At 53.9% G+C, this 23,292-nt stretch overlaps 1 protein-coding gene across 4 annotated transcripts; it reads left to right on the top strand.

The window, feature by feature from the left end:
* Positions 1-1,782: 1,782 nt before the first annotated feature.
* Positions 1,783-22,324, top strand: PDE1B (phosphodiesterase 1B). 4 transcript variants are annotated; one of them, XM_008065252.1, is made up of 15 exons: positions 1,783-1,848; positions 10,844-10,957; positions 12,186-12,368; positions 12,542-12,608; positions 12,939-13,055; positions 15,199-15,339; positions 15,719-15,819; positions 15,929-16,054; positions 16,489-16,590; positions 17,664-17,784; positions 18,065-18,146; positions 18,500-18,608; positions 19,684-19,814; positions 20,305-20,424; positions 20,929-22,324. In XM_008065252.1, exons 1-14 carry the CDS (start codon positions 1,832-1,834, stop codon positions 20,406-20,408), a joined length of 1,515 nt encoding a protein of 504 aa, XP_008063443.1. In that variant the 5' UTR covers positions 1,783-1,831; the 3' UTR covers positions 20,409-20,424; positions 20,929-22,324. The 4 variants fall into 4 exon arrangements, with proteins under 4 accessions (XP_008063443.1, XP_008063444.1, XP_008063442.1 ...); XM_008065253.1 differs by lacking the exon at positions 1,783-1,848 and adding an exon at positions 2,915-2,995; XM_008065251.1 differs by lacking the exon at positions 1,783-1,848 and adding an exon at positions 2,955-3,042.
* Positions 22,325-23,292: the final 968 nt, after the last annotated feature.

Below are 23,292 nucleotides of genomic sequence, written 5' to 3'. Positions count from 1 at the left end.
GGAGCAGGAGACCTTGAGGCAGGACTTTGCTCTCTTTGGAGTCTTTGAGGAGCTGCTGAGGATTTGTCTAGACTCCCCACTCTCCTTGCCTTTCCTTGGTTCTTCCTTCTTCCTCTCCTTTGCCCCATCTTTCTCTGAGCTCCTTTCCTCTGTTAAGCTCCAGTTTGCTCTTGTTTCCTGTCCCACTTCCTCCCCCTTTGATGCACCCTCTCACTCCTGCCTCGGTGCTCCTCTCCTCCCTCATCTTGGTTAGGAGTCAGAAACCTCCCCCCCAGGGCTCCCTCCCTTAACCCAGGTGTTGCTGTAGGGATGCACAGGATACGTTTGCTGCAGGCACCCTTCTGGGCCTCCTTAGGAGTCCATCCTCAACTCCAGTCTCCTGCAAGGCCTCTCTTCTGCCTTCTCAGTGACCTCATCCTCCCAGCTCCTCTGGGGAGGAAGCCGAGTAATTGCCTTGGAATCTCAGGGGCCTGATTTTCTCAGGTACGGAAGTTGAGTAGCTATTTTCCAACTCGCTTCAGGATAGTGGCAGAGAAAGAGGGAAGAAACCAGGGCAGCAGGTGGGGTGGAGGTGAGCCGACTAGGGAGGCTGAAGCTGTTAGATAATGAAATTGCCCCGGAGGGAGGTGGACCCTGCAGTCCCAGAGAGCAGGGAGACCACTTCTCCCTTTCTTTGGGATGGGAATTGAGGGGTTCCTGAGAAGGAAAAAGGAAGAAACCGAGTTCTTGTCCACTCGACTCAGGGAGGCCCCTATGGCGGTTCTCTGGCCCCTCTGCCCTGCATCCCCAGTCCTGGCCCTGCTCTGCCCCCCTCAGCTCCTGCCGCATCTGTGGAGACAATCTGGGAAGAACACAGCAGTTAGGATTCTGCTTCAGTGTCCCAGACCTGGCAGAGGTCCACCCAGGGAGCGATGAGGGGGTTTGGGTGGGGAGGAGGCATACTTGGTGGGGAAAGGGCCAGGGCATTTCCAGGGCGAGGCCTGGGGGTGTGGGGCATGGAGAAATGCCAGAAAGGGGGTGCCTTAGGGGATGCTGTTGGATAAAAGCAGGCTCCCAGGTCAGTTGATTCCACAGCTGCAGTGAGAAGTCAGATTTGCAAATAATTATGGTGGCTGCAGTGGGCGATTAGGCTGCCAGCTGGTGTTGGCACCATTTAGGCTGGGAAGGGAGGTTGGCTTGCCTGGGGGCCGGGGGGGATGCTCAGAGGCTCTCTGGCAGGCAGGGCCTGGGGCTAGGGAAGTTTTCCTTTCTTTTCCATCCCTTGCTGCCCTGCTCCCTGCTGGTTGGCTTTTGCAGATCTGCTTGGCACTGTCTCCCTAGTCCTCTTCTCTGTGCCTACCTTGTTTGGAAACTTCTTGGGGCCTGGGCCAAGTAAGCACACATGCCAACAGTGTTGCCAAGCTCCCCAGACCCCGAGCACCCCTGTACCAGACAGTGGCTTCAGCAGTTCCAATCAGAGAGACACATGATCAATCAAGTTGCACCAGACACCTCAGAGACTTCTCTGTCCCTCCTGTTCTCTCCCCTTCTGCTCTTCTTGGGGATGCCAAGAAAATTTGCTTTGACTGCAGTAAAAAGGATTGAAAATAGATATGAAAGAGAATTTCCTGGGAAGTTCATGGAGGTTAGAGTGTGACCTCTGTCTGATAAGGAAGCAAGCCTCCTTCTTTAAGCACTGGGTTAGAGCTGATGGGGGGAGGGTGGTGCAGTGAGCCCATGTGAAAGGATGAACTATAGAATGGGGGAAACTGAGGCCCAGGCATCCTCCTTCCCTAGTGCCTCCACTTCACGTCCTGACCTGGAGACCATAAGGTTGCAGAGGAGGAAACTGATGCCCAGAGGTAGCTGGTAAGATGCAGGGGCAGTGCTGAGACCAGACCTGAGTCCTGCTGGTTCACAATCTCCCGCCACCTCGTCATACCTGCAGTCGGTCCCTTGCCACTCTTCTAATTCACTTTCCCATTCCAGGCCACCTTCAGCATCTGTTGGGCTCCCCGGCAGCAGGGCATCTGCTGGGAACATCTGTTAGGATGTGGTTTGGAGGGCCGGTGGGGTGGTACATGTGCAGGTGGTTAATTAGCAGAATCATATAGGGTAGATGGGGTGGAGTGTGGACACGTCTGGCCTGGGTACTGGGAGAGCCTCTTCAGTGTGTCTTCCTCTGACCTTCTCGCTCTCCCCTCCCAACTCCTCCATCTCTCAGTGGCTGAAGTCTGAGGGAGAGGTGACTCACTTGTGTTCTGGGCTGGGACTTGGGACACCTGGGTTCTTATTAGACTGGGCTGAGGCCCAAGCTGCTTAGACATTCCCTTCCCTGTGTGATGTGAGTTGTGCTGGGCTGTTGCTAGGAACACCTGTTAGAAACGGCTTCTGGTCACAAGGCAGAGGGGGAGCTGTCTTCAGACACAGGCATGGGTGGAAGCAGACTCCACCACCCTCAGAGTGTCCCCAGGGTCTCTCCTGCAGCACCCTTCAAGGCCCCTCTCCTTTCCTCCCTGCCCCCTTAGGCCTCCTGCCCCTCTTCCTATCTCCCTCCACTCTCCCGGGCTCTGCCCCACCCCCACTATCTTCCAGTCTTCTCCAGACCCTGGCCGTCCAGTCCCCTTTCCCTAGCCCCAACTCCTCTGTCCAGGGCCTAGAGATCTCTCACCACTGCTGCCATGTCAACAGTGCTTCCCAGGATGGCACTCCAGCTTTGCCACGAGGGGGGCTATTTTTATCTCTGGAGCCACCCCCGCCACTGTGCCCAGCCAGCTGCCAGAGCTGGGGCTGTTGTATAGCACTGGGAAGCCAGGGGGCGAGGGAGCAGGAATGGGAATGCTCCGGTGAGGGGGAGCGCGGGCTGTTCTTGGTTTCTGGGACTGCGTGCTCTGCGTCCTCCCGTTTCTGCTTCTGCTGTCTCCATGGCCCCTCTGGAATCAGAAGTCATAGAGAAGCCTTATGCATCTGGAGGTGTGGTATCAGGGAGACTGGAGCTTTTCTACAAATATCCCAGGTGACATTTGAGGCCTGAATGGAAAATCAGGGATCCTGGGCACAAGGGTAGGCATATAGGGTTTTGTTTAATGAATATTTGCTGATGGTGGCTCATGCCTGTAATTCCAGCATTTTGGGGAGGTTGAAGTGGGAGGATTGCTTGCGGCCAGGAGTTTGAGACCCACATGGGCAAAAGAGTGAGACCTCGTCTCTACAAAAAAATAAAAATAAAAACAATTAGCCGGGTTTGGTGGTGCATGCCTGTAGTCCCAGCTACTTGGGAGGTTGAGGGGGAGAATCGCCTGAACCCAGGAGCCTGAGGCTGCAGTGAACTGTGATTATGTCACTGCGCTCCAGTTTGGGCAACAGAGACTCCAACTCAAAAGAAAAAGAAAGAAAGAATTGGACTAAATAATAATCCTTTGCAGTCATGTATCATTTTATGTTTTCCAAGTTGCTCTCATACAATATCTTACTAGGTCTTCGTGAAAATTCTATAAAGCCTGTATTATTTGCCCATTTTACAGATCAGGAAACTAGAGCTCAGAGTGCCTTGCCCAAGGTCATACACTGTGATAAAGTCTAGGCAAAAGTCTCCTGATTAAATGAAAAGGCTAAAGGCAAATCCATGCTGGACCCTTTGCTGAGGTCATTGTATCTATGTCCTGCCTCCTAGTCAAGTGACAGTCTTTTAGCTTAGAGAGAGGCAGAATGTGGGGGGTGTGTGTATGTATGTGGGTGAGTATGTATATGTGAAATTTATTCCCCTGGAAGGGGTGGTGGTTGACCAATATCCCTTATTAGGAATAGTAGGCCAATATTAATAATAGTAGGCCAGAGTGAACAGTGCTGTGAGCGTATGTGGGGTGAGGTGGTGAGAGGTCATCTGTCCAGCCAGTTTTGCTTCTGGGCAAGAGAGCAAAGCGTGAGCAAGACATCCTTTTCAAGGTGTTTCTAGTCCAAGAAACGTCTACCTTTCAGCAGGAGGGTTTGGTTAGTGCTTACTTGGCTGGAGTAGCAGGGCCTGGAAATTGGGGACGAGGCAGGGAAGCTAAACTGGCTTGGAGGTTGCTGGTGTTTCAGGCGGTGTACTACCACTGACCAGTCCCATCCCTCCAAACATCCTGTCCACAGAACAGGCCAAATGACTCGACCCTCATTTCCTGGGGGGCAGTTGATTGTCTCTAACACTGGTCCTGGTCCTTGAAACCATAAATCCGCTTGTGGTAGTGGTGGGAAGGTGGTGGAGGGACATAGAGAGAGTGGGTTTCTTTCCTCCAAAATCTGCAGCCTTCCTGCTTCCTGGCTACCAGGTGTTCACTAGAGAACAACTTGTAGGCATTTAACCTCCCTTCCTCCTGTTGCTGTGGAAGCCCACTTCCACCTGTCCCAGCACTCAGTGGAGCTGAGAAACAGCAGGTTCCCAAACTTCATTTGTTTATAATCCTTCAAGGCTTTGGCACGATGACAAGGTATTTTAATTTCTCCCTGCCTTTGAGGGCCAGGGGTGAGGGAGAGACTTCCCGTCATAAAATCCTAGCTCTCGGCCTGCTTCTTCTCTTTCTCCTGTCATGCTCATCCCCACGAGTCCCTTTTCCTCGTCCCCTGTCCCAGACCTAGATCTAGGAGGCTGCAGACCCCCAAACTCTTTTGACTGCCTGCGTTGGGCCGCACCGCCGGCCCTCTCCCTTAACCCCGCCCAGCCCCTGAGCTGACCAATCGCAACCCGTGTGCTTGTGTCGGTGATGTCATCTCACAGCCAATCCGAGGCGGCGGGGCCTTGTGCGCACGTCCACTTCACTCTGGCTGCAGAGGCCGGGGCTTTCCTTTCCAGCCCGGCGAAAGCAAAGTCAGGAGGCAGGAGAGGGGGTCCTGGTCCCCAGGTCTCTCCTGGGTGCCTCTTTTGACCCCTCCTGGCCCATCCATTACTTCTCCCTACCTCTGAACTGAGTTTACCTCTCTCTAGTTAATTTCAATTTCCGATGTGCCGATGAGAACACTGGGGCTGGGCGTGTTAATTTACCCAACCTCTTGGTTACTAGGAGCAAGTTCTCCTGATTTTCATTCACTGCTTTGGAGGGCTGGGGGCTTCCCTCCCTGTTGAGCCGGTCTTTGCGTAAGGATCCCTCGACTCCTGGCTTTAGCAAGCTCTTCCCTTACAGTTTCTAATTCTCTGTGGGAAGTTTAACCTTCTGTCTTGCTTCCATTCTTTCAGGTGGGTTAAAGCTCATTTTGAAGAATGGCCCCCGGAAAAAGACAGAGAGAGCAACAGCTGGCGACAGCTGAATCTGCTTAGCCCCTTTTGGGGGTACTTGCAGGGCCCCTTCCCCTCCCACCACAGGCTTCCTCTCCCTGACAGATTCAGGATGGTTCCCTGTCCCTGCACCCTTAAGCCTTTTACTAGCCCCTTTTCCCCAAAGAGGAGCCCCACCTCCGCAGAGCAAGGGGCTGGCCCATGCTATTTCTGTCCCTTCTGGGATTCTTCTGAGAACAGATTCTTGTTTTCAGTCTGATTGGGATGTGAAACTCTTCCTGAAGCCTCTCAACCAGTTCCGGTAGGCTGGGTCTCTGCCTCTTCGCTCTCTTCTTCCTCCAGCCAGGCCCCTCCCCACAGTTCTCTCTGGTCACTTGCTCAGTTCTGCTGGGACCTGGAGGAGGAAGGCAGGGGCCAAAAGAGGGAGTTGGTCCCCCTTAGGGGCCCTGGGGCCCTGGGGTCAGCATTTTGAAACTCTGAAGTAGGAAACTTTGATTCCCATGGCAAACCCTGTTCCTGTTCAGAGGAGCCACCTCCAAGGTCCCATCCTCAGGTAGGTGCCAGGGATGAGGAGAGGAAAGGAGGAAGGCAGGTTGCTCAAAGATTCACCAGTTGCAGTTCGGTGGAGGGGAGGGACCAAGACCTGGCAGTCCCCATACGCTGTGTATGTGTGTGCCAATGTCACCTTTCCCTCCACCCATCTTGCCCCTCACCTCATTCTCCTCTCATTTCCATCTTTCTTTCTTTCCCTCTCTTCCTCTCCCTCTTTCTATTTATTGTAGAGGTAAAGTCTCACTATGTTGCCCAGGCTGGTCTTGAACTCCTGGGCTCAAGTAGTCCTCTTGTCTTGGCTTCCCAATGTGCTGGGATTACATGAGTGAACCACTGTGCTCCGCCTCCCTTTCTTTTTTTTATAGTTTCTTCTTGACTATGGCAGGTGACTTAGCGGTATTCCTCCCTTTCTCTCCTTCCTGGCTCCCAGCATCCTTAGGACCTCACATCACTTTGAAATTTTCTCTTGTCTTGAGAATACAAACTGGAAATAGAATTTTCCCTTGACTTCCAGCCCCCTGGCTTTAGGCTGCCCTGTCTTGAGTCTCTTCTTAGGATGATCTTTTTGGGAGTGTGGGTGCTGGAAGTGGTGGCAGAGGGCTTTGGAAATTCCCAGAACATCAACTGTGTGATGGTCCTCCCTTCTAGATGGCCTCCTAGTGTTAGGAGAGACTGTGGTCTTCCCCGGGTCGAGACCTGAGACTTTTAGTGCAGAGATGGAAGATAAAAGAGAAAGAGGCGATGGTGGTGAGAGAGCAGAAGGGCCGGAGTGGAAGGAAAGTTAGGGGGAAGTTCCTGATTTTCTTTGGACTGGACAGAATTGAGCATCCTCTTCTCCAGGGAAAGGGATCTTCCTATGCCAGATCCTCCTAGGCTGATCCAGAAGGCTGGTGGAAAGTCGATGTGGGTGGAGAGGGGAAGGACTTCCTGCAGAAGCACCAGGAGTGCAGACATGGGTGGGTCTAGAGAGACCCAGACTCTGAAGAACTTTAGAATAAGAGAGGCCCCTGCTGGACCAGAAAGCTCTGTGTGTGTGTGTTTGTGTGTGTGTAGTGTGTGTGTGTGTTTGTGTGTTCAGCACCTGGATCCTTTCAGAGACTGAGTCCTGGTCCTTCTCTCTGGCTTCTCATTTGTCAAATTTATCCTTTACTCTTTCTCTCCCTCCCTGCCCCCCTTGCTCTGATGTCTGGATCATGTTTGGTTCAGATTTCAACAGAAGCTCTACAGGCGCTCCTGGACAGGATCTGGAGGTGAGGGAAGGAGGAGCATGGGGGCAGGCGGGTGCTGGAAGTCAGCCACAGGCCCTCTCTTTTCGGGCTGCCGACAGTGCTGCAAAAACCACGACTCAGAAATCTTAATCGTGCGCTCTGGGAGATAGGCTCACACCTGATTAATTGTCCCCTTTCCCTTTTATTTATTTAATGAATTTTACTGAGCACGCACTGTGTGCTCTGAGGATAGAAGCCAAGAAAAACAAGTCATTGTCAGCACCATCAAGACACTCACAGCCTCCTGTGGGCCAAGAGACACAATTAAGGCTGGGCTGGCTGAGGCTGAAGAAAAGGTGATAGAATGGATCCCCGCCTCTCTCTGGGCTCATGGTGCCATTGGACTTTTTCCTGCCCTAATGCCTTCATCGTTAGCTTGAGTTGTAGGCCTTGACAGCCCGACTGAGGAAGACAAGATGTGTGACTTTGGACAAGTCACTTAGCCTCCCTTGTAAGGTGTTTGTGAGCCTCAAATGAGGCTTGTGATTTTAAAGGACAGATCACAGCCATTATTGTTCTCCCGCATCTCTGTTAGGGTCTTTCTAATGACCAACCTCCATCTGAACTAGACTCAATCTCCTCCACTTGGACTTGGGAGAGAGAAGGCCCTTGCTGGATTTGAAGGGAGGGTGGTGTGAGCCGGGTAGGGCCCATATGCTGTTGGTCAGTCAAATCTCATTCTAATCCCATTTATGGAGACCCTTTGTGTGTGCAGGCCTTTTGGTTGTATTATTTTATTTAATCCCCTTGGGAATAGCTCTGTGAGACTGGTTATTATTATACTCACCATTTTACAGATGAGGAAATCGAGGCTCCAAAAAATAAAAAACTTTTCAAACTTAAGTTACATTAGAACCATCTGGGATGTTTGGTAAGAATGCAGCTCCTTGGACTGTACCCTCCAAATTCTGGTCCAGCAGGTGTGGAATGAGAACTAGAATCTCTATCTATCTATCTATCTATCTATCTATCTATCTATCTATCTATCTAATCATCTATATTTTCTGTCTCTCTCCCACGCTGGAGTGTAGTGGCACAACCATAGCTCACTGCAGCCTCGAACTCTGGGTTCAAGCAATCCTCCTACGTGGGTCTCCTGAGTAACTGGAACTACAGACAGATGCATGCCACCACACCTGCCGAGTTTTTAAAATTTTTTGTAGCAATAGGGTCTCACTATGTTGGCTAGACTTGTCTTGAACTCCTGTGCTTAAGCCATTCTCCCACCTCAACCTCCCAAGGTGCTGGGATTACAAGATGTGACCATGAGGCTCTGATATAATCTGTATTTTTGACATGTATCCAAGAGAATTCCAATGCTGGTAGTCTACAGGGCTCATTTTAATAAATACTGATTGAGTTAGGGACTTGACCAAAGGCTCACAGCAGAAAGTGACAGCTTTGAACCCAGAATTCCTGTCTTCAGCCTGGGGCTGTTGCTCCATACACCTCACAGCTGCCTCCTGAGCCTCGATTTCTGGATTTCTGCATTGTAAATGCGGCCAGTAGCTCCTTCCCTGCCTCCCTCCCTCATATGTCCATTGTGAGAATAAAATGAGATAATGTAGGAGAAAGCACTTTTTAAAATGTAGAGATGGCAGCATTGTTAGCTATTATGCAAATGCATGCAAATGAAGCCCGTGGGTGTGGCTGTTCACTTTGGGAGACTGCTGGCATGTGAGTTTCAAAAGGTTGGTCAGGGCCAGGAGCCTGTAATCCCAGCACTTTGGGAGGCCGAGGCAGGTGGATTGCGAGTCCAGGAGTGCGAGACCAGCCTGGCCAACAAAGTGAAACCTCGTATCTTTAAAAAAAAAAAAAGTAGGGTGGTGCGTGCCTGTAATCCCAGTTATTGGGGATGCTAAGGTGGAAGGATCACCTGAGCCCAGGATGTCGAGGCTTTCATAAGCTGTGATTGTTGTGATCATGCCACTGCACTTTAACCTGGGTGACAGAGTGAGACCCCCCTACTCAAAAAGAAGGAGATTGGTTGGGAAAGAAATTGGAAGAACTTTGGTGATGGTCATTGACCCCTGGTGGAGGAGTTTCTGGTTGTAAGAAGGGCTGAATGAAGTGGAAGCCTGGGATAGGGATGTGGGGGAGAGATGGGAACCACAGTCAGTAGAAGAGGCCTTCCTTTCTTTTCGGGTTCTCTGTCCCCAGATTCAAGGGCACTGGCCATGGGGACGGAGATCAGGAGAGGGAAACCTTGCTTGTGCCTGGGCTCCAGAGGCAGAGCGTACCTCTTTTGTTCTGTGATCCCTGAGTGGGTATGCTGGGAGATACTGGCTCTAGCCCCTTTCCAGCTCATTTGGCCGGGAAAGCCCTTGATGACGTCTCGCCTCTCTTCCTCTTCTCTAATGAAGCCAGAGCTGGGGCTGAGCCTCATTAAACCCATGCTCTTTCTTGTGAAACAACCCGCTGCTTCCACGTGGAGACAGTGCAGCAGGAAGGCTGGAGGTGAGATTTGAAGAGAGCCCACTGAGGGGACTGCAGCGCCGCCCTCCGACGTCTTTGTCACTTTCCCTTCTGCCCCATTTGCTCTTAGACTCATCGTCTAGAACTGCAGGGCCCCAAGGTGTGAGCTGGCCTGTGATGCTTCCTGGGGCTGGCTATTTTGGGTACCCTTCTTCCAAAGCCGCTGAGACCCCAGGATCCTGGAGCTGCTTCTGTTCAGGAATGTCGATTGTTCTCCCTCCCCAGGCATCCCTGGGAATTGATGCTAATTTCAGCCTCTGGTCCCTGACTCATTCTCTCTTCTTCTCCCTGACTCATAGAGTGACCTTGGGTTTCTGAAGCCCCTCTCTGTGGGAAATTGCGATGGTCACCATTTCACCCCCGTGTTGGTTGCAGGTGGAGTGGGGGCAGGGCTAGGGGAAAGAGAGAGTGAAATGTTTAATTGTGTTCATTAAAATCACTCTAAAGTCAGAGAGCTTTGCTTGCTTTGTGTCTCGGGGCTGGACCCGTCAGACTTCTAAGAAGCCTCCCTGTTAATCACTGGCCCCCAGAACTCCTAAGTGAAAAACACGAGGGGGTTGTCCCTTCAGGCAAAGCACCCAGTAAGTGAGATCCCTGGCTCCACTCCACCACTTTTGTCCTGGAAGAAGCTTCGGCTGGGACAGGGACAGAGGTTCACTGTGGTGCAAGACTGGGGAGTTAGGGGTTAACCTGGCTTTGCCCTGGTTGATGGATTCTGGAATCATAATCCATTAGCTCTGCCTGCATGGAGGGAGGCCAGGCAAAAAGCATTCAGATTTGTCTTTGTTCTGTGCTTTTGCTATCTCTGCTAGGGACAGAGGGGGCTGTGGACATGTACTCCCTCTTCCTGCTGAGACCAAGAGACAATGAAATGCTCTTGGGGGCTATTTTGATCGCAGTTGATCCCAAAGCCCTCTCTCATGGGGGAACTAAGTCATTTCAGCTCTTGGTTATTCCGAATATGAAACAGATCATCCTAAAAACACCACCCCAGGGGGCTTGTACCTGTTTGATTCTGCAGGGGCCCTGGCAGTTTAAATGACTAAACACTGACTAAAGGCGGGGTGTGGAGAGGTCAGATGGCGGGTGGGGATGGTGGGGCCAGGAACGCCGTCACACTCTGGCGGTAGATAAACTTTAATAGCACAGTGGCAACAACCCGAGGGAAAGAACATCCGCGGCTTATTATTATTACTGTTAGAATTATTAACTATTGATGGGAGACCAAAGATGCTTCTGTAAAGTGTGCCCTGTTAGAGAGTGGCCTGTTCTCAGGCCGGAGCGACTGGGCCTAAGAGTGGTTGTCCTGCTCCTGCAGGCTGCGCTACATGGTGAAGCAGTTGGAGAACGGGGAGGTGAACATTGAGGAGCTGAAAAAGAACCTGGAGTATACAGCCTCCCTGTTGGAGGCTGTCTACATCGATGAGACACGGTGAGAGAGGCCGTAGACAGAGGAGGGAAGACACCAGCTAGATAAGGTGTTCCAGGGATGGGGAGCAAGACAGCTGGAGACAGGGATGTGAGACGGGATGAGAAAGAGAGAGATGGGGCAGACAGAGAGCTCTGGGTAGAAATCTTGGCAGAGATAAAGAGGCTGAGGATGAACACAGAGGTGCAGAGAGAGAGAGAGAGAGAGAGAGAGAGAGAGACACATACAGATAGGAGGGAGAGAAGACCGTTCCAGACTTGGAGGGGACCTTAAAGCCCACCTGACCCTGCCCGTCCCAGTGTGGAACACGACAGGCCTGTGCTGCCCAACACAGGACCCACGGATAGCGCCGGACATGTGGCGAGTATGAATTGAGAGGTGCGTGTAAAATACACGCTGGGCTTCAAAGACTGAGAAAAAAGAGTATAAAATATCCCATTAATATAATGCATTGATTCTGTGTTGACATGATAATATTTTGGAGGTGTTGGGTTAATTAAAACATATCATTAAAACAAATTCCACCAGGCTGGGCATGATGGCTCAAGCCTGTAATCCCAGCACTTTGGGAGGCTGAGGTGAGAGGATTGCCTGAGCCCAGGGTTTCAAAACCAACCTGGGCAACTTGACAAGACTTTGTCTCTATAATAAATTAAAAAAATTTAGCCAGGCATGGTGGCACACGCCTGTATTTCTATCTACTTGGAAGGCTGAGGCGGAAGAATTGCCTGAGCCCAGCAGGTTGAGGCTGTAGTGGCTTAGAGCATGCCACTGCACTCCAGCCTGGGCAACAGAGTGAGACTCCAACTCAAAAAAACAAGAACAACAACAAAAAACACACAAAAACTCCACCTGTTCCTTTTAAAAAAATTTTTTTTTAACCTTTTTCATGTGGCTACTAGGCAATTTGAAATTTCATACATGTGGCTTGCCTTTTCATTGGGTAGTGCTGCTCTGTCGTGTCCCTGAAAGTCGGTATTCCATTGCCTGCTTGAATACTTCCGTGGCTGGGATGCTCACTACTTGACATAGTGACCTGTTTCTTGATTGGAGGGTGTTAGCTAGAGACACAGAAATAAAAAGGATACAGAAAAAGCAAGGAGAGGGAGGGCTGGAGACAGAGAGGGCTGGCTGGCCTGAGAGTTACCAGGGGTGGGGCGTGCCTGGGCATGGTCTCCAGGCTGTGAAAGCACCTACCTCTTCCCCTGTGACTCCCCTTCTGGGGTCCTAGGCAAATCTTGGACACGGAGGACGAGCTGCAGGAACTGCGGTCAGATGCTGTGCCTTCGGAGGTGCGGGACTGGCTGGCCTCCACCTTCACCCAGCAGGCCAGGGCCAAAGGTCGCCGCGCAGAGGAGAAGCCCAAGTTCCGAAGCATTGTGCATGCCGTGCAGGCTGGCATCTTCGTGGAGCGGTGAGGTTGCCTCACCCTCAGCCTCCCGCTGCCTCCCCCGGCCCCGCTGGCCTACCAGGACCCCACCGGTCATCAGACCCTGTGTGCCCACGGTCATCCCCAGAGCCCCACCTGGCCAGACCCTGGCTCCCCAGACCTTGACCCTTGGTCTTCCTTCCGCTGTTGTCTCGCAGGATGTTCCGGAGGACGTACACCTCTGTGGGCCCCACCTATTCCACGGCGGTCCTCAACTGTCTCAAGGTGATCACTGGCTTTTTGGGAAAGAGGAGTTTGGGGGATGGGACAGTCTCGATGGACTTCAGGACTCTGTTTATGGCATGATTTCTGCCTTCCCTGTTTACTGTTGTTCCCGTGTTCGTCAAAACAACTTTTGCCCACTCCAGAGGCCACCCCCTGCCTCCTGGTCTCTCCTGTACTGAGAGTGCTCTGGGAAGAAAGAGGCCCATTTCACCACCTTGTTGTTTACCTGCTTTCTAAGTCTCTGTGCTCATTGGGAAGTCCTCCTCCTCGAAGTCTAACTTCAGCCCCTGCCACTGCGGGGACGCAAACTAGTCCGTTGTTTCTCCACAGAACCTGGACCTCTGGTGCTTTGATGTCTTTTCCTTGAACCGGGCCGCAGATGACCATGCCCTGAGGACCATTGTTTTTGAGTTGCTGACTCGGCATAGCCTCATCAGCCGCTTCAAGGTTGGGCAGGATTCCCCACTCCTCTCATGCCTGTTCTAGAAGGCTCCAGACAGGTGGCATCCACGGGCTCCCTCACCCAGGCTCACCCTCAGGGAGGTCTCCCCCTCCCCCAGTCTAACCTTTCTTTCACTTGCTGCAGTCCTAGCTCCAGACTTCAGAGATGGGCTTTCTAGGGGAAGATTCTAGGTCTGTGGCTGCCTGCCCTGGGACCTGCTCCCTCCCCCTTTATTCTTTTCCCAGACATGCCTCCCCTTTTAGCCTCTCTGCCTCCTTTCCTTGGACACTGGAGGTTGAGGGAACAGATGCTTGTCAGCCAGTGCCCTTTGGGCCTGACAGTTTGTTTCCTGGGAGGGGTAAACATTCGTCACTCTCTGCTGCACCCGCAGCTCTGGCCTCTGTGCAAGTTTTGTGGAGACAGTCAGCTCTTTGCCGGGCTGGGGTGGACTGCGTGGGAGTGGGGGTTGTTCATCAATGCCATTTGCTCTGGGGCTTGGCTGGTCTGGAGGAGTCCTAGGGGGATTAAAGTCCCCTTCAGATACTTCACCAGGAGGGAGCATCTCTGGGGAGGGAATAAGCACCAGAATAACCACTCTCCCACGGAAAAACCACATTGGAAGTGGTGGGTGAGGGGGGCTGGAGCCACATGGGGATATTTGGTCAGCAGGCAATGTTAGAGGCGGAGTGTTTCGACGGGCGATAGAGAGGGCAGTCAGGGGAGTCCTCTTGGAGAGCTCCCCCCAGGCTGGACTTGAGTGGGGGGCATGCCATTATCCTCTGCCTCCACATCGCCATACTGTCTGTGATGGGCCCTTCCTGACCCCAGACTCCTCCTTCACAGCAGCTCCCAAGAGGATTTCCGAACGCCTTTCTGGGATTCTCAGTTGGGGCCTGTCCTCCTGCAGTTTCTCTTTCTTCTTCCAATCCTGCCCTTCTAGGACAGAGAATGGCAGGACCCTCTTTATCCTAAATTCCTCCCAGCTCATCTTCAGCCAAACTGACTTCAGATCCAGCAGGACTGGGCTCAGGGAACCCCAAGAGTAGCTGTGTTGGGTTGGGCTTGGCCCAACCCCAGTCTGGCTTGCTCCAGGCAGTTAGAGGAAGAGGGGGTGCTCATTACTTTGGTTTTCTCTGATGGTAGAGACCCCCAGTTGGAGCCACCCTTCTCAAACTCCCCGGTCTCTTTCCTGGGCACCTGGCCCCTCCCCTGCTCCTCCCTTTTCCTTCCCTTCCCTCCAGGGACGCCATGGCAACGCAAAAGCAAGGGCAGTTGTCATGGAAACAGTCCTTTAAAATTCCCTGAATTTGGGGCACAGCCCTCCAGGGGTGCGGGTGGGGGATGTTAGGGTCTGACTGGCTACTGGTGCATCTTCTGTGTCTCGTGTCCCTCTGTTGCTCACAGAAGCTTCCCCGAGTCCCGAACTTTGGTCCCCTTCCAGCCTCAGGAGATTGAGGCAGAGGTGAAGGCACCAGGCCTGCCCTCTGGAAGCCATAATCTTTTGGAAGGGGACAGCTACACCCCAAGGTCATAAACAGAGGCAGGGACAGAAATCAGAGTAATTGGACAGAGCTCTGCCTCCTGGTGCTTGTGTGTGTGTGGTGGGGCTGAGGATGGGGGGTGTCAGTGTGTTGGAGGGGAGGTGGTCAGGGAAGGCTTCTTGGAGGAGAGGGTGGTCCACATCTGGCTGGAAGTGTCCTCTCTGGCTCATCTTACTCTTTCCCCTGCTTCTGAGACCTTCTGCACACTCTTGGATTTGAGGATGGAGAGGGGTGCTTGGAAGGCAGGAGGGAAGCTTGTTTCCTTTTCTGAAAAATCTCCAGGGAAATAATAATAATCACAGCTATTCTTTAGAGAGCGTTTTCTAAGTTCCTTGTACTTATCTCATTAAATTCCAGGTAGGTGGTATTAACTTCATTCCACGGCTAAGTATTTGAGGTACAGAAACACGTGACTCGCCCAAGGTCACACAGCCGGGGAGTGGTAGAGCCAGGATGTGGGCCCAGGCCCATCTGACTGTGGTTCCTACGCGGTCCTTCCCCCACACTGCCGCCTGCTAAAGCCAGATGGGCTTGCCGACCCCGGGCCTCGGTGGTGGCCATTTCTGCAGATCCCCCACATGTCTCAGTATCCTCCTTCCTGCTGCAGATCCCCACTGTGTTTCTGATGTCTTTCCTGGAAGCCCTGGAGACGGGCTATGGGAAGTATAAGAACCCGTACCACAACCAGATCCACGCGGCCGACGTCACCCAGACGGTCCACTGCTTCCTGCTCCGCACAGGGATGGTGGTAGGTGCCTGGACCCCATGCTTCTGTGATCTGGGGTCTGCGGCCATGGCACTAGGGCTTCTAGACTATGCCCGGTTTCCATTTTTCTCTGTTTCTTCTTTGGTTCCCCAAAGCCTTTACAGAGTCAAATGGATTAACTCACTCTAGAGATTTCTCAGGCGTTCCAGAACTTCACTGGCAGTGCTGGGGACGCGTGCTGGGATGCAGAGGGGAGGCTGAGGTTGGGCTGGAGGAGGATTCTGGGCCACTCCAGGAGCTGAGACACCTCGCTGGGTTAGCCCAAGGGCCGCCTTGGAGAATGAGAGGGAGGGCGCAGTGTGTGGAGGTTCTGGCAGCAACCAGCAGGGGTCACCCTCTCCGGTCCTGTCTCTTTCCCCAGCACTGCCTGTCGGAGATCGAGGTCTTGGCCATCATCTTTGCCGCCGCCATCCACGACTATGAGCACACGGGCACTACCAACAGCTTCCACATCCAAACCAAGTGAGGGGCGGGGCGTGGCAGGGGCGGGAGGGGCGCGCGGAGGTGGAGGAGGTGGTTGCCAGAGCTCCTCCGCACAGGGGGCTGGACGTGGCGGCCTCTGGCTTTGCAGATCAGAATGCGCCATCCTATACAACGACCGCTCAGTGCTGGAGAATCACCATATCAGCTCTGTTTTCCGGATGATGCAGGACGATGAGATGAACATTTTCATCAACCTCACCAAGGACGAGTTTGTGTGAGCAGAAGCCAGTGTCTGGCCGCCCTGGGAGGCTCCCCTATCCCAGTCCTGTTTCCCTACTTACTGGGCCTCCTGTCTCGTGGTGCTGAGGGGCTTGAGCACTTCTTTTTTTTTTTTTTGAATTGGAGTCTTACTCTGTTACCCAGGCTGGAGTGTATTGACATTACCATGGCTCACCACATCCTTGACCTCCTGGGCTCAGGCGATCCTTCCGCCTCAGCCTCCCAAGTGGCTGGGACTACAAGCATAAGCCACCATGCCTGGCTAATTCTTTGCATTTTTTGTAGAGATGAGGTCTCACTATGTTGCCTAGGCTGGTCTCAAAACTCCCGAGCTCAAGCAAGTCTCCTGTCTTGGCCTCCCAAAGTGTTGGGATTACAGGAGTGAGCCACTGTGTTCAGCCTAATCACTTCTGTTTTCTGTCCCTTCAGAGAGCTGAGGGCCCTGGTCATTGAAATGGTATTGGCCACAGACATGTCCTGTCATTTCCAGCAAGTGAAGACCATGAAGACGGCCTTGCAGCAGCTGGAAAGGTGGCACCTGGTGGCAGGAAGGCGGGGGAGTGGCTGGGACCAGGCCAGAGGGAGGGATGTGTGACCTGGGGGTGTGCACATGCGTTGCTGGTGGGCCAGGTCTCCATCTGGATGTAGGCTCTCCTGGCTCCGGGTGTTCGAGTGCAGCCTTGAGGACGTGTGCACGACGCGTGTGTATACGCAGCCTTGGGTTTACGCACAGTTGGGGCGGCTGGTCTGCTGGAGAGTGCTGTGGGCTGGAAGCCTGCGATGGGGCTTCTCATCACACCTTTAGGACAGGCTTGTTCTGGGATGTTGGAACATTCATTCAACCCTTTTGGACTCCAGTTTCGCTCCCTGTGAGATGGTGAAAATGATATGCCTTCCTCCACGACAGCTTGCCACTAGTTCCTACTCGAATAGGGCTCTTGGGAGAGTCATGGGAGGCAGAAAAAAAAAAAAAAAAGACAGTGCAGACCAAATGCCATAATTACTTCTAAGGCTGCTCAGAAGTGGGCGGAAGTATATAAATGTGTGTCGATGAGAATGGACTGTGTCTGTGTGTCCTGAGGGTGTGTGCTAGTGTGTGTGTGTGTGTGTGTGTGTGTGTGTGTGTGTGTGTGTGTGTGTGTGAGTGTGTGCAGTGTCACAGTGGGTCACTGATGGGAGTATAATAACAATTATTTTTGTCATAAATAGTATCTACCGAGCACTGACTGTGTGCCAGACATCCTTCTAAATACTTAGATGTTGTATGCTGTCTCATTCTCAGGACAACTTGATATGTGGTGGGGTTTTTATTTCCGTTTTAGGTTTGAAGAAAATGAAATATGGACATTTTAAGTCACACAGCTCGTGTGGGGTAGGCTTGTGGGGATTTGAACCTGGGTCCTTTGGTTCTAAGACCCTGGGTTCTCAGCTACTAGCCTGTGCTGCGTGTGTGTGTGTGTGTGTGTGTGTGTGTGTGTGTGTGTGTATAGCTCTGGAGGGTGTCTGAAGTTATGTGAAGAGATATGCGTGGGAAGTCAGGGGACGGCCCAGCTTTCCTTTTCCTCAAAGATCATGTCCCTTCCCTCGCCACCCGCCCCGCCCAGGATTGACAAGCCCAAGGCCCTGTCTCTGCTGCTCCATGCTGCTGACATCAGTCACCCGACCAAGCAGTGGTCGGTCCACAGCCGCTGGACCAAGGCCCTCATGGAGGAGTTCTTCCGCCAGGTAGCGTGGTGTCTCTGCCCACCCCCTGCCTATGGGAAGCTCTCTCCCAGGTCCCTGCTTTTTCTCCAGATCTACATCTGCCATGTGCAGCCTCTTCCCCGATAAAGCTGCACTTTCCTAAGAGCTGAGAGATACTTGCCTCCACTGGCATGTGGCTCATCTCAAGGGCAGAGAGGACTCTTTCCCCCTGTGGCAACCCCCAGCATCTCCAGCCGCACCCCAGGGCTGGTGGGTCTGAGGTCTCTTCTCCAGCGTCCCCACCCTGTCCTCTCTCCCCCAGGGTGACAAGGAGGCAGAGCTGGGCCTGCCCTTTTCTCCACTCTGTGACCGCACGTCCACTCTGGTGGCGCAGTCCCAGATTGGTGAGTGTCCTTTCCTGCAGGGAGGACTGGGGAGGGGAAAGGATGTCATCTGGGCCTAGGCCAGGATGACCCCACATCCCTCAGCCCCTCGAACTCTTCTTCCTGTTGAAGCAAGAATGGGGTGTGCTAGGGCGTGGCGTCCCAGGGAGGGAGGTTGGGGGCCTGCAGTAGTGGGGAGGGATTCCCCAGGGTAACCAAGGCATCACCCCAAAGCCTGCCTCCCCCGGGAGGTTTCCAGCCCTAGGCCACCTCTCCACCTGTGTTACACGCAGCCAGGGTTCCTGGCCATGCTGGCCGTGCCCTCGCCCAGCCTTCAGGTGAGAGTAAGTCATCGCTTTCCCCCTCTGCTGCAGGTTTCATCGACTTCATTGTGGAGCCCACGTTCTCCGTGCTGACTGATGTGGCAGAGAAGAGCGTCCAGCCCCTGACGGATGAGGACTCCAAGTCTAAGAACCAGCCCAGGTGAGCCAGATGGCCTGGTCCTCATGGGGAGGAGGCCCAGGTGTGGCAGGGTTGGTGGGAGGCTGGCTGCTCCGGACTTGGCAACCTCCTGCTGCTGGCCATGCAGTCCGGCCCAGGGAGTGGGGCCAGATGGGTGTGACCTGCACCTTGGCCCCCTTCACTGTGTTCTTGTTTCTTCCTTCAGGTCTGTCTGTACTTCCCTTTGGCTAATCTTGTGTTTTATTTATTTATAGAGTTTTTTTTTTGAGTTGGGGTCTCACTCTGTCACCCAGGCTGGAGTGTGGTGGTGCCGTCGCCACGGTCACAACTTCCCAGGCTTAGGCAATCCTCCCGCTTCAGCCTCCTGAGTAGCTGGGACTACAGGCATGAGCCACACCGGCTAATTTGTGGATTTTTTTTTTATAGGAACATGATCTCGCTATGTTGCCCAGGCTGGTCTTTAACTCCTGGGCTCAATTGATCCTCCTGCCTCAGCCTCCTAAAGTGCTGGGATTACAGGTGTGAGTCACCACACCTGGCTCCTTTGGCTGATCTTGTTTTTATTTTCCTTCCACCTGGAGGAAAGGTGTGGAGAGGATGGGTGAGGCTAGTGGGAGAGGGACAGAGACTTGGGGGGGTATCTAGCAGAGTGAAAAGAGGAGAAGGATGAGGCTCCCTGAGCCTTCTCCTAGTCTTCCAGCTCTGCCACTTCAAGGGGTTTGTTTTTGTTCATTTGTTTTTTTGAGTTAGAGTCTCACTCTGTTGCCCAGGCTGGAGTGCAGTGGCATGCTCACGGTCACTGCAGCCTCGACCTGCTGGGCTCAGGTGATCCTTTCATCTCAGCCTTCCAAGTAGCTGGAACTATAGACATGAGCCACCATGCCCAGCTAATTTTTTTATTTATTGTAGAGATGAGGTCTTGCCAAGTTGTCCAGGCTGGTCTCCAACCCGTGAGCTCAGGCCTCACCTTGGCCTCCCAAAGTGTTGGGATTATAGGCGTGAGCCACCGCACCTGGCAACTCCAGGGGCTTTGAAGGTGGTTCTGGAGTGGGCTGGGTCTTACCTGTGGGGCTGGGTGGGGGGATCCTGCTTCTAGCTTCCAGTGGCGCCAGCCCTCCCTGGATGTGGAAGTGGGCGACCCCAATCCTGACGTGGTTAGCTTCCGCTCCACCTGGACCAAGTACATTCAGGAGAACAAGCAGAAGTGGAAGGAACGGGCAGCAAGTGGTGGGTGCCATGGGGGAGTGGGGCAAGCCCCACAGGAGGCTGGCGTGGTGGTAGCAGACCTGTTTTTCTTAAGCCCTGGAGGCACCCTTTGTTGAACTCCTAGATTTGGGAATGGAACTGATCAGCTAAAGTTAGGCTGCAGGAAAGACTGCCTGATGGGATGGCCTGGACTGTTCCAGAATGGGGGCTGGAGAGGGGAGAGAAGGACAGGGTTAATATTCTACAAGCCAAGCGACCCTGGGCACATTGTGGTCTCTGCATGGGGCACCCCTGTAGACTTGGGTAACCTGGTGGCCCTGACTGGGAAATCTCCTCCTTTATGGGGGACTGAGGGCTGGGGGTTTTAGCAAAGCTGGGAGCCGCTTCCTTCGTGGGCACAGGTGAATGCAGCTGAGCTTGGAGGCAGGGGACGACTGAGGATCCCTGCCCTTCCTCCACATATTCCTTGGGTTCTGGGGAAGAACCCTTCTTGGTCCACACCCTTCCGCAGGGATCACCAACCAGATGTCCATCGACGAACTGTCCCCCTGTGAGGAAGAGGCCCCACCCTCCCCTGCCGAAGATGAACACAACCAGAATGGGAATCTGGACTAGCCATGGGGCCGGCCCGGTGAGCTTGCTGGGTCAGAGGGAGCAGAGAGCGAGTTGTCCATCATGGCGTCTCGGACGGGTCCTCTCTGGGGTCCTGTGGGTGTGAGCCTCTCCCTCCCTCTTTCAAGCAGTCAGATGGAGGGAGTGAAGGCAGAACTGAGCCAGAGTGTGGGTGGGAAGCAGGGAAATCTTCCCAGCCTCTCTGTCCCATGGTCTGCAGGAAGAAGGGAGGCAGCCCCTCAGAATGGCAGGGGAGCAGGGTGGTGCCTGCACCAGGTGACAGCCAGCCCAGGCAGCACCCCAGTGAGGGCTGGGAAAGGAACCTGGCCAGGGCACAGGACCATGAGGCCGTTGGCGTGATTTGGATTTCAGCCCTCACTGATGCCTTGGCCAGGAACCCTTTGGAAGGGGCTTCTTTTGCACAACTGTACTGGGGACTGGGTGGGGATCAGGACTTGGAGATGGAGGATCAGGCTGGAGTGACGGCCAAGGTCGGGGCCTTAAGGTCTCTCCCTCTTCCCAGGTCCTCATTGATTCAATGTCCGATGTCATCAGCACCATCCATCAGGACTGGCTCCCCCATCTGCTCCAAGGGAGCGTGGAGGTCATGGAAGAGACCACCCACCCGAAGGCCAAATGCCAGAGATTTGGGGTTGGGGAAGGGCCCCTCCCCACCCGACACCCATTGGGGTGCATTTTAATGTCCCAGCAGCAAGACTGGGGAGCTTCAGGCTCCTAATAGTCACTGTGCCCGTCCCCCAGCCTCTGGACTCCCCCCTGTGGCCAGATGGCTGCCTGGGAGGGGGTGGGCTTCCCAGAGCCTGGGGGGAGGGTCGGAGATGCCAGCCCCCTTGGCCCTCCCCCATCCTTCTTGCCTCCAAGTTTCTAAGCAATACATTTTGGGGGTTCCCTCAGCCCCCCACCCCAGATCTTAGCTGGCAGGTCTGGGTCCCCCTTTTCCTCCCCTGGGAAGGGCTGGAATAGGATGGAAAGTTGGGGGTCTTCAGAGCCCTATGTGCGGGAGAGGAGTGGGTTCCTTCAGGGCCTGGTATCTTTCTGGAACCTTTATAGGACCCGGGAGTGGGGTGGGCAGGACAGCCTCATCACCCCAGACTTGCACTCTTCCGCTCCTCCCCAGCCTGACCCTTGCAACCTCCCTCTCCGGTTCTGAGACAGTGGCTGGGGAAAAAAAGAAGAGCCATTGGGACCAGGGGCTGAGGGGAGGCCTTTCCTGGGACCCTCAGGAACTTGGTACTGGTCTGGGCCCTGGGGCCTGTCACCTGCCCTGGCTGAGCTCCGAGCCTTTGCCTCCTCTCCTCTCCTGGGGCTGGGAGGTCTCATCCGACCAATGTCTGTAAAGTGCTTTGAGGTCTCCCCAGCAAAGCACCTGCAGGAGAGACCAGCTGGGTCAGGGTCAAGGGTGCGGGGGGAGGGTGAGGTAGAACCCAGTAATCCTGTGTTGTCGACAGAGGGTCCGTCCCCTCCCTCCATCTCCCAGGACTGGCCCAGAGGTAGGCACCAAGAGGCTCCTCCCTTGGGGCGGTGGGAAGTGTAATGGGTGAGAGGCAGGTGGAGGAGGGGCTCAGGGCTGCTGCTGCCATGTCCTCTGGCGAGAGCCCAGCTCAGCCCAGCCCAGTGCTCCGTCCCCTCCTCAGGCTCCTCTTCCCCACCCCCTGCCGTGCCCCAGGAAAGGCTAGAGTCCAGGTGACTGCCCTTGTCCTTCCTTGTAAATACCAACCATACATTTGTACAGTGGGCCCTGTTCGTGTGAAATCCATACCCATGGTCCCTTAGACCGGCCACCCTGACACTTCCTCCCACCCCACTGTGAGTGGGGCAGAGACGCATGTGACTCACCCCTGCCCTTGGTCTCCCAGACCCCTGCTATAGCCAGAGATCAATAAAGACAGGAGACTGGGCCTGGCTGTGTTTGGTGTTCACTGGAGGAGGCTGACGGAGCGTCTTCACGTATGCCATCTTGATGAAGTCCTGGGCGAGGTGTCCTCCACCCACCCTAGAGGGATGTGGCCTTGCCCAGGGCACATGGCAGGCACAGGGCATGAGTTTCTCAGGCTCTGCTTTTCCCAGCATCATGCCGCCACTTCCGCAAAGAGGGGGACGAATCTTGCCCTCTCTCCCCTGCTTGCTTCTGGGAGAATCAGAGGCAGCAGGAAAGCCCTGACCATGAGGGCTGAGGATGTTTCCTCACGTACGCTTGGTTTCTGTCTTATGTGGGTCCCTCAGTGTCCAGGACCCAGGGAGAGATGACCTTTCCAGTTCCCCCCAAGCGCCTCTTCATCAACAGCTACTGTTTTCTCTACCTACTGATGCTAATGGGCTGGGATGAGGGACAGTGGTCTCGCTGAAGGAGGGAAAACGTGCTGAGGCTCAGGAATCCAAGAGGAAGGCAGCTGAGGCTAGGAGGCGGGTGTGTCCACACCATGGCCCAAGTGACAGGGAGCAGTTTCCCTGTTGGCCAGCAGATGGCGCACACAGCACAGTCACGGCAGGACACGCTCAGACCTTAGACCATCTTCCAGCTGCGGGTCAGGCCTGCTAGGTGGTTGGATCTTTCCTCCATAAAAAGAACCTGGAGGCCAGGTGCGGTGGCTCACGCCTCTACTCCCAGCACTTTGGAAGGCGAGGAGGGAGGATTGCTTGAGCTCAGGAGTTCGAGACCAGCATGGGCAATATGGTAAGGCCTTGTCTTTACAAAAAAAAAAAAATCAAAAAATTAACTGGGCATGGTGAACTCCTGTAGTCCCACCAACTCAGGAGGCTGAGGTGGAAGGATCGCCTGAGCCTAGGAGGTCGAGGCTGTGGTGAGCGTTGATTGCAGCCTTGGTGACAGAGTGAGACCCTCAAAAGAAAAAGAAAAAAGTACCTG

The sequence above is a fragment of the Carlito syrichta genome, unplaced genomic scaffold (genome assembly GCF_000164805.1).
Source record: "Carlito syrichta isolate Samal-C Ts95f unplaced genomic scaffold, Tarsius_syrichta-2.0.1 Scaffold308196, whole genome shotgun sequence".
NCBI classification, from domain to species: Eukaryota; Metazoa; Chordata; class Mammalia; order Primates; family Tarsiidae; genus Carlito; species Carlito syrichta.
This window is presented reverse-complemented; position numbering and strand designations above follow the sequence as displayed.

Excerpts from the sequence above, each read along its gene's own strand:
- PDE1B (XM_021716142.1), top strand. The coding sequence starts at position 5,731 with ATGGCAAACCCTGTTCCTGTTCAGAGGAGCCACCTCCAAGGTCCCATC. Across the intron at positions 15,820-15,928 it reads AGCTTCCACATCCAAACCAA|ATCAGAATGCGCCATCCTAT; the intron begins GTGAGGGGCGGG and ends CTGGCTTTGCAG. Across the intron at positions 16,055-16,488 it reads CTCACCAAGGACGAGTTTGT|AGAGCTGAGGGCCCTGGTCA; the intron begins GTGAGCAGAAGC and ends CTGTCCCTTCAG.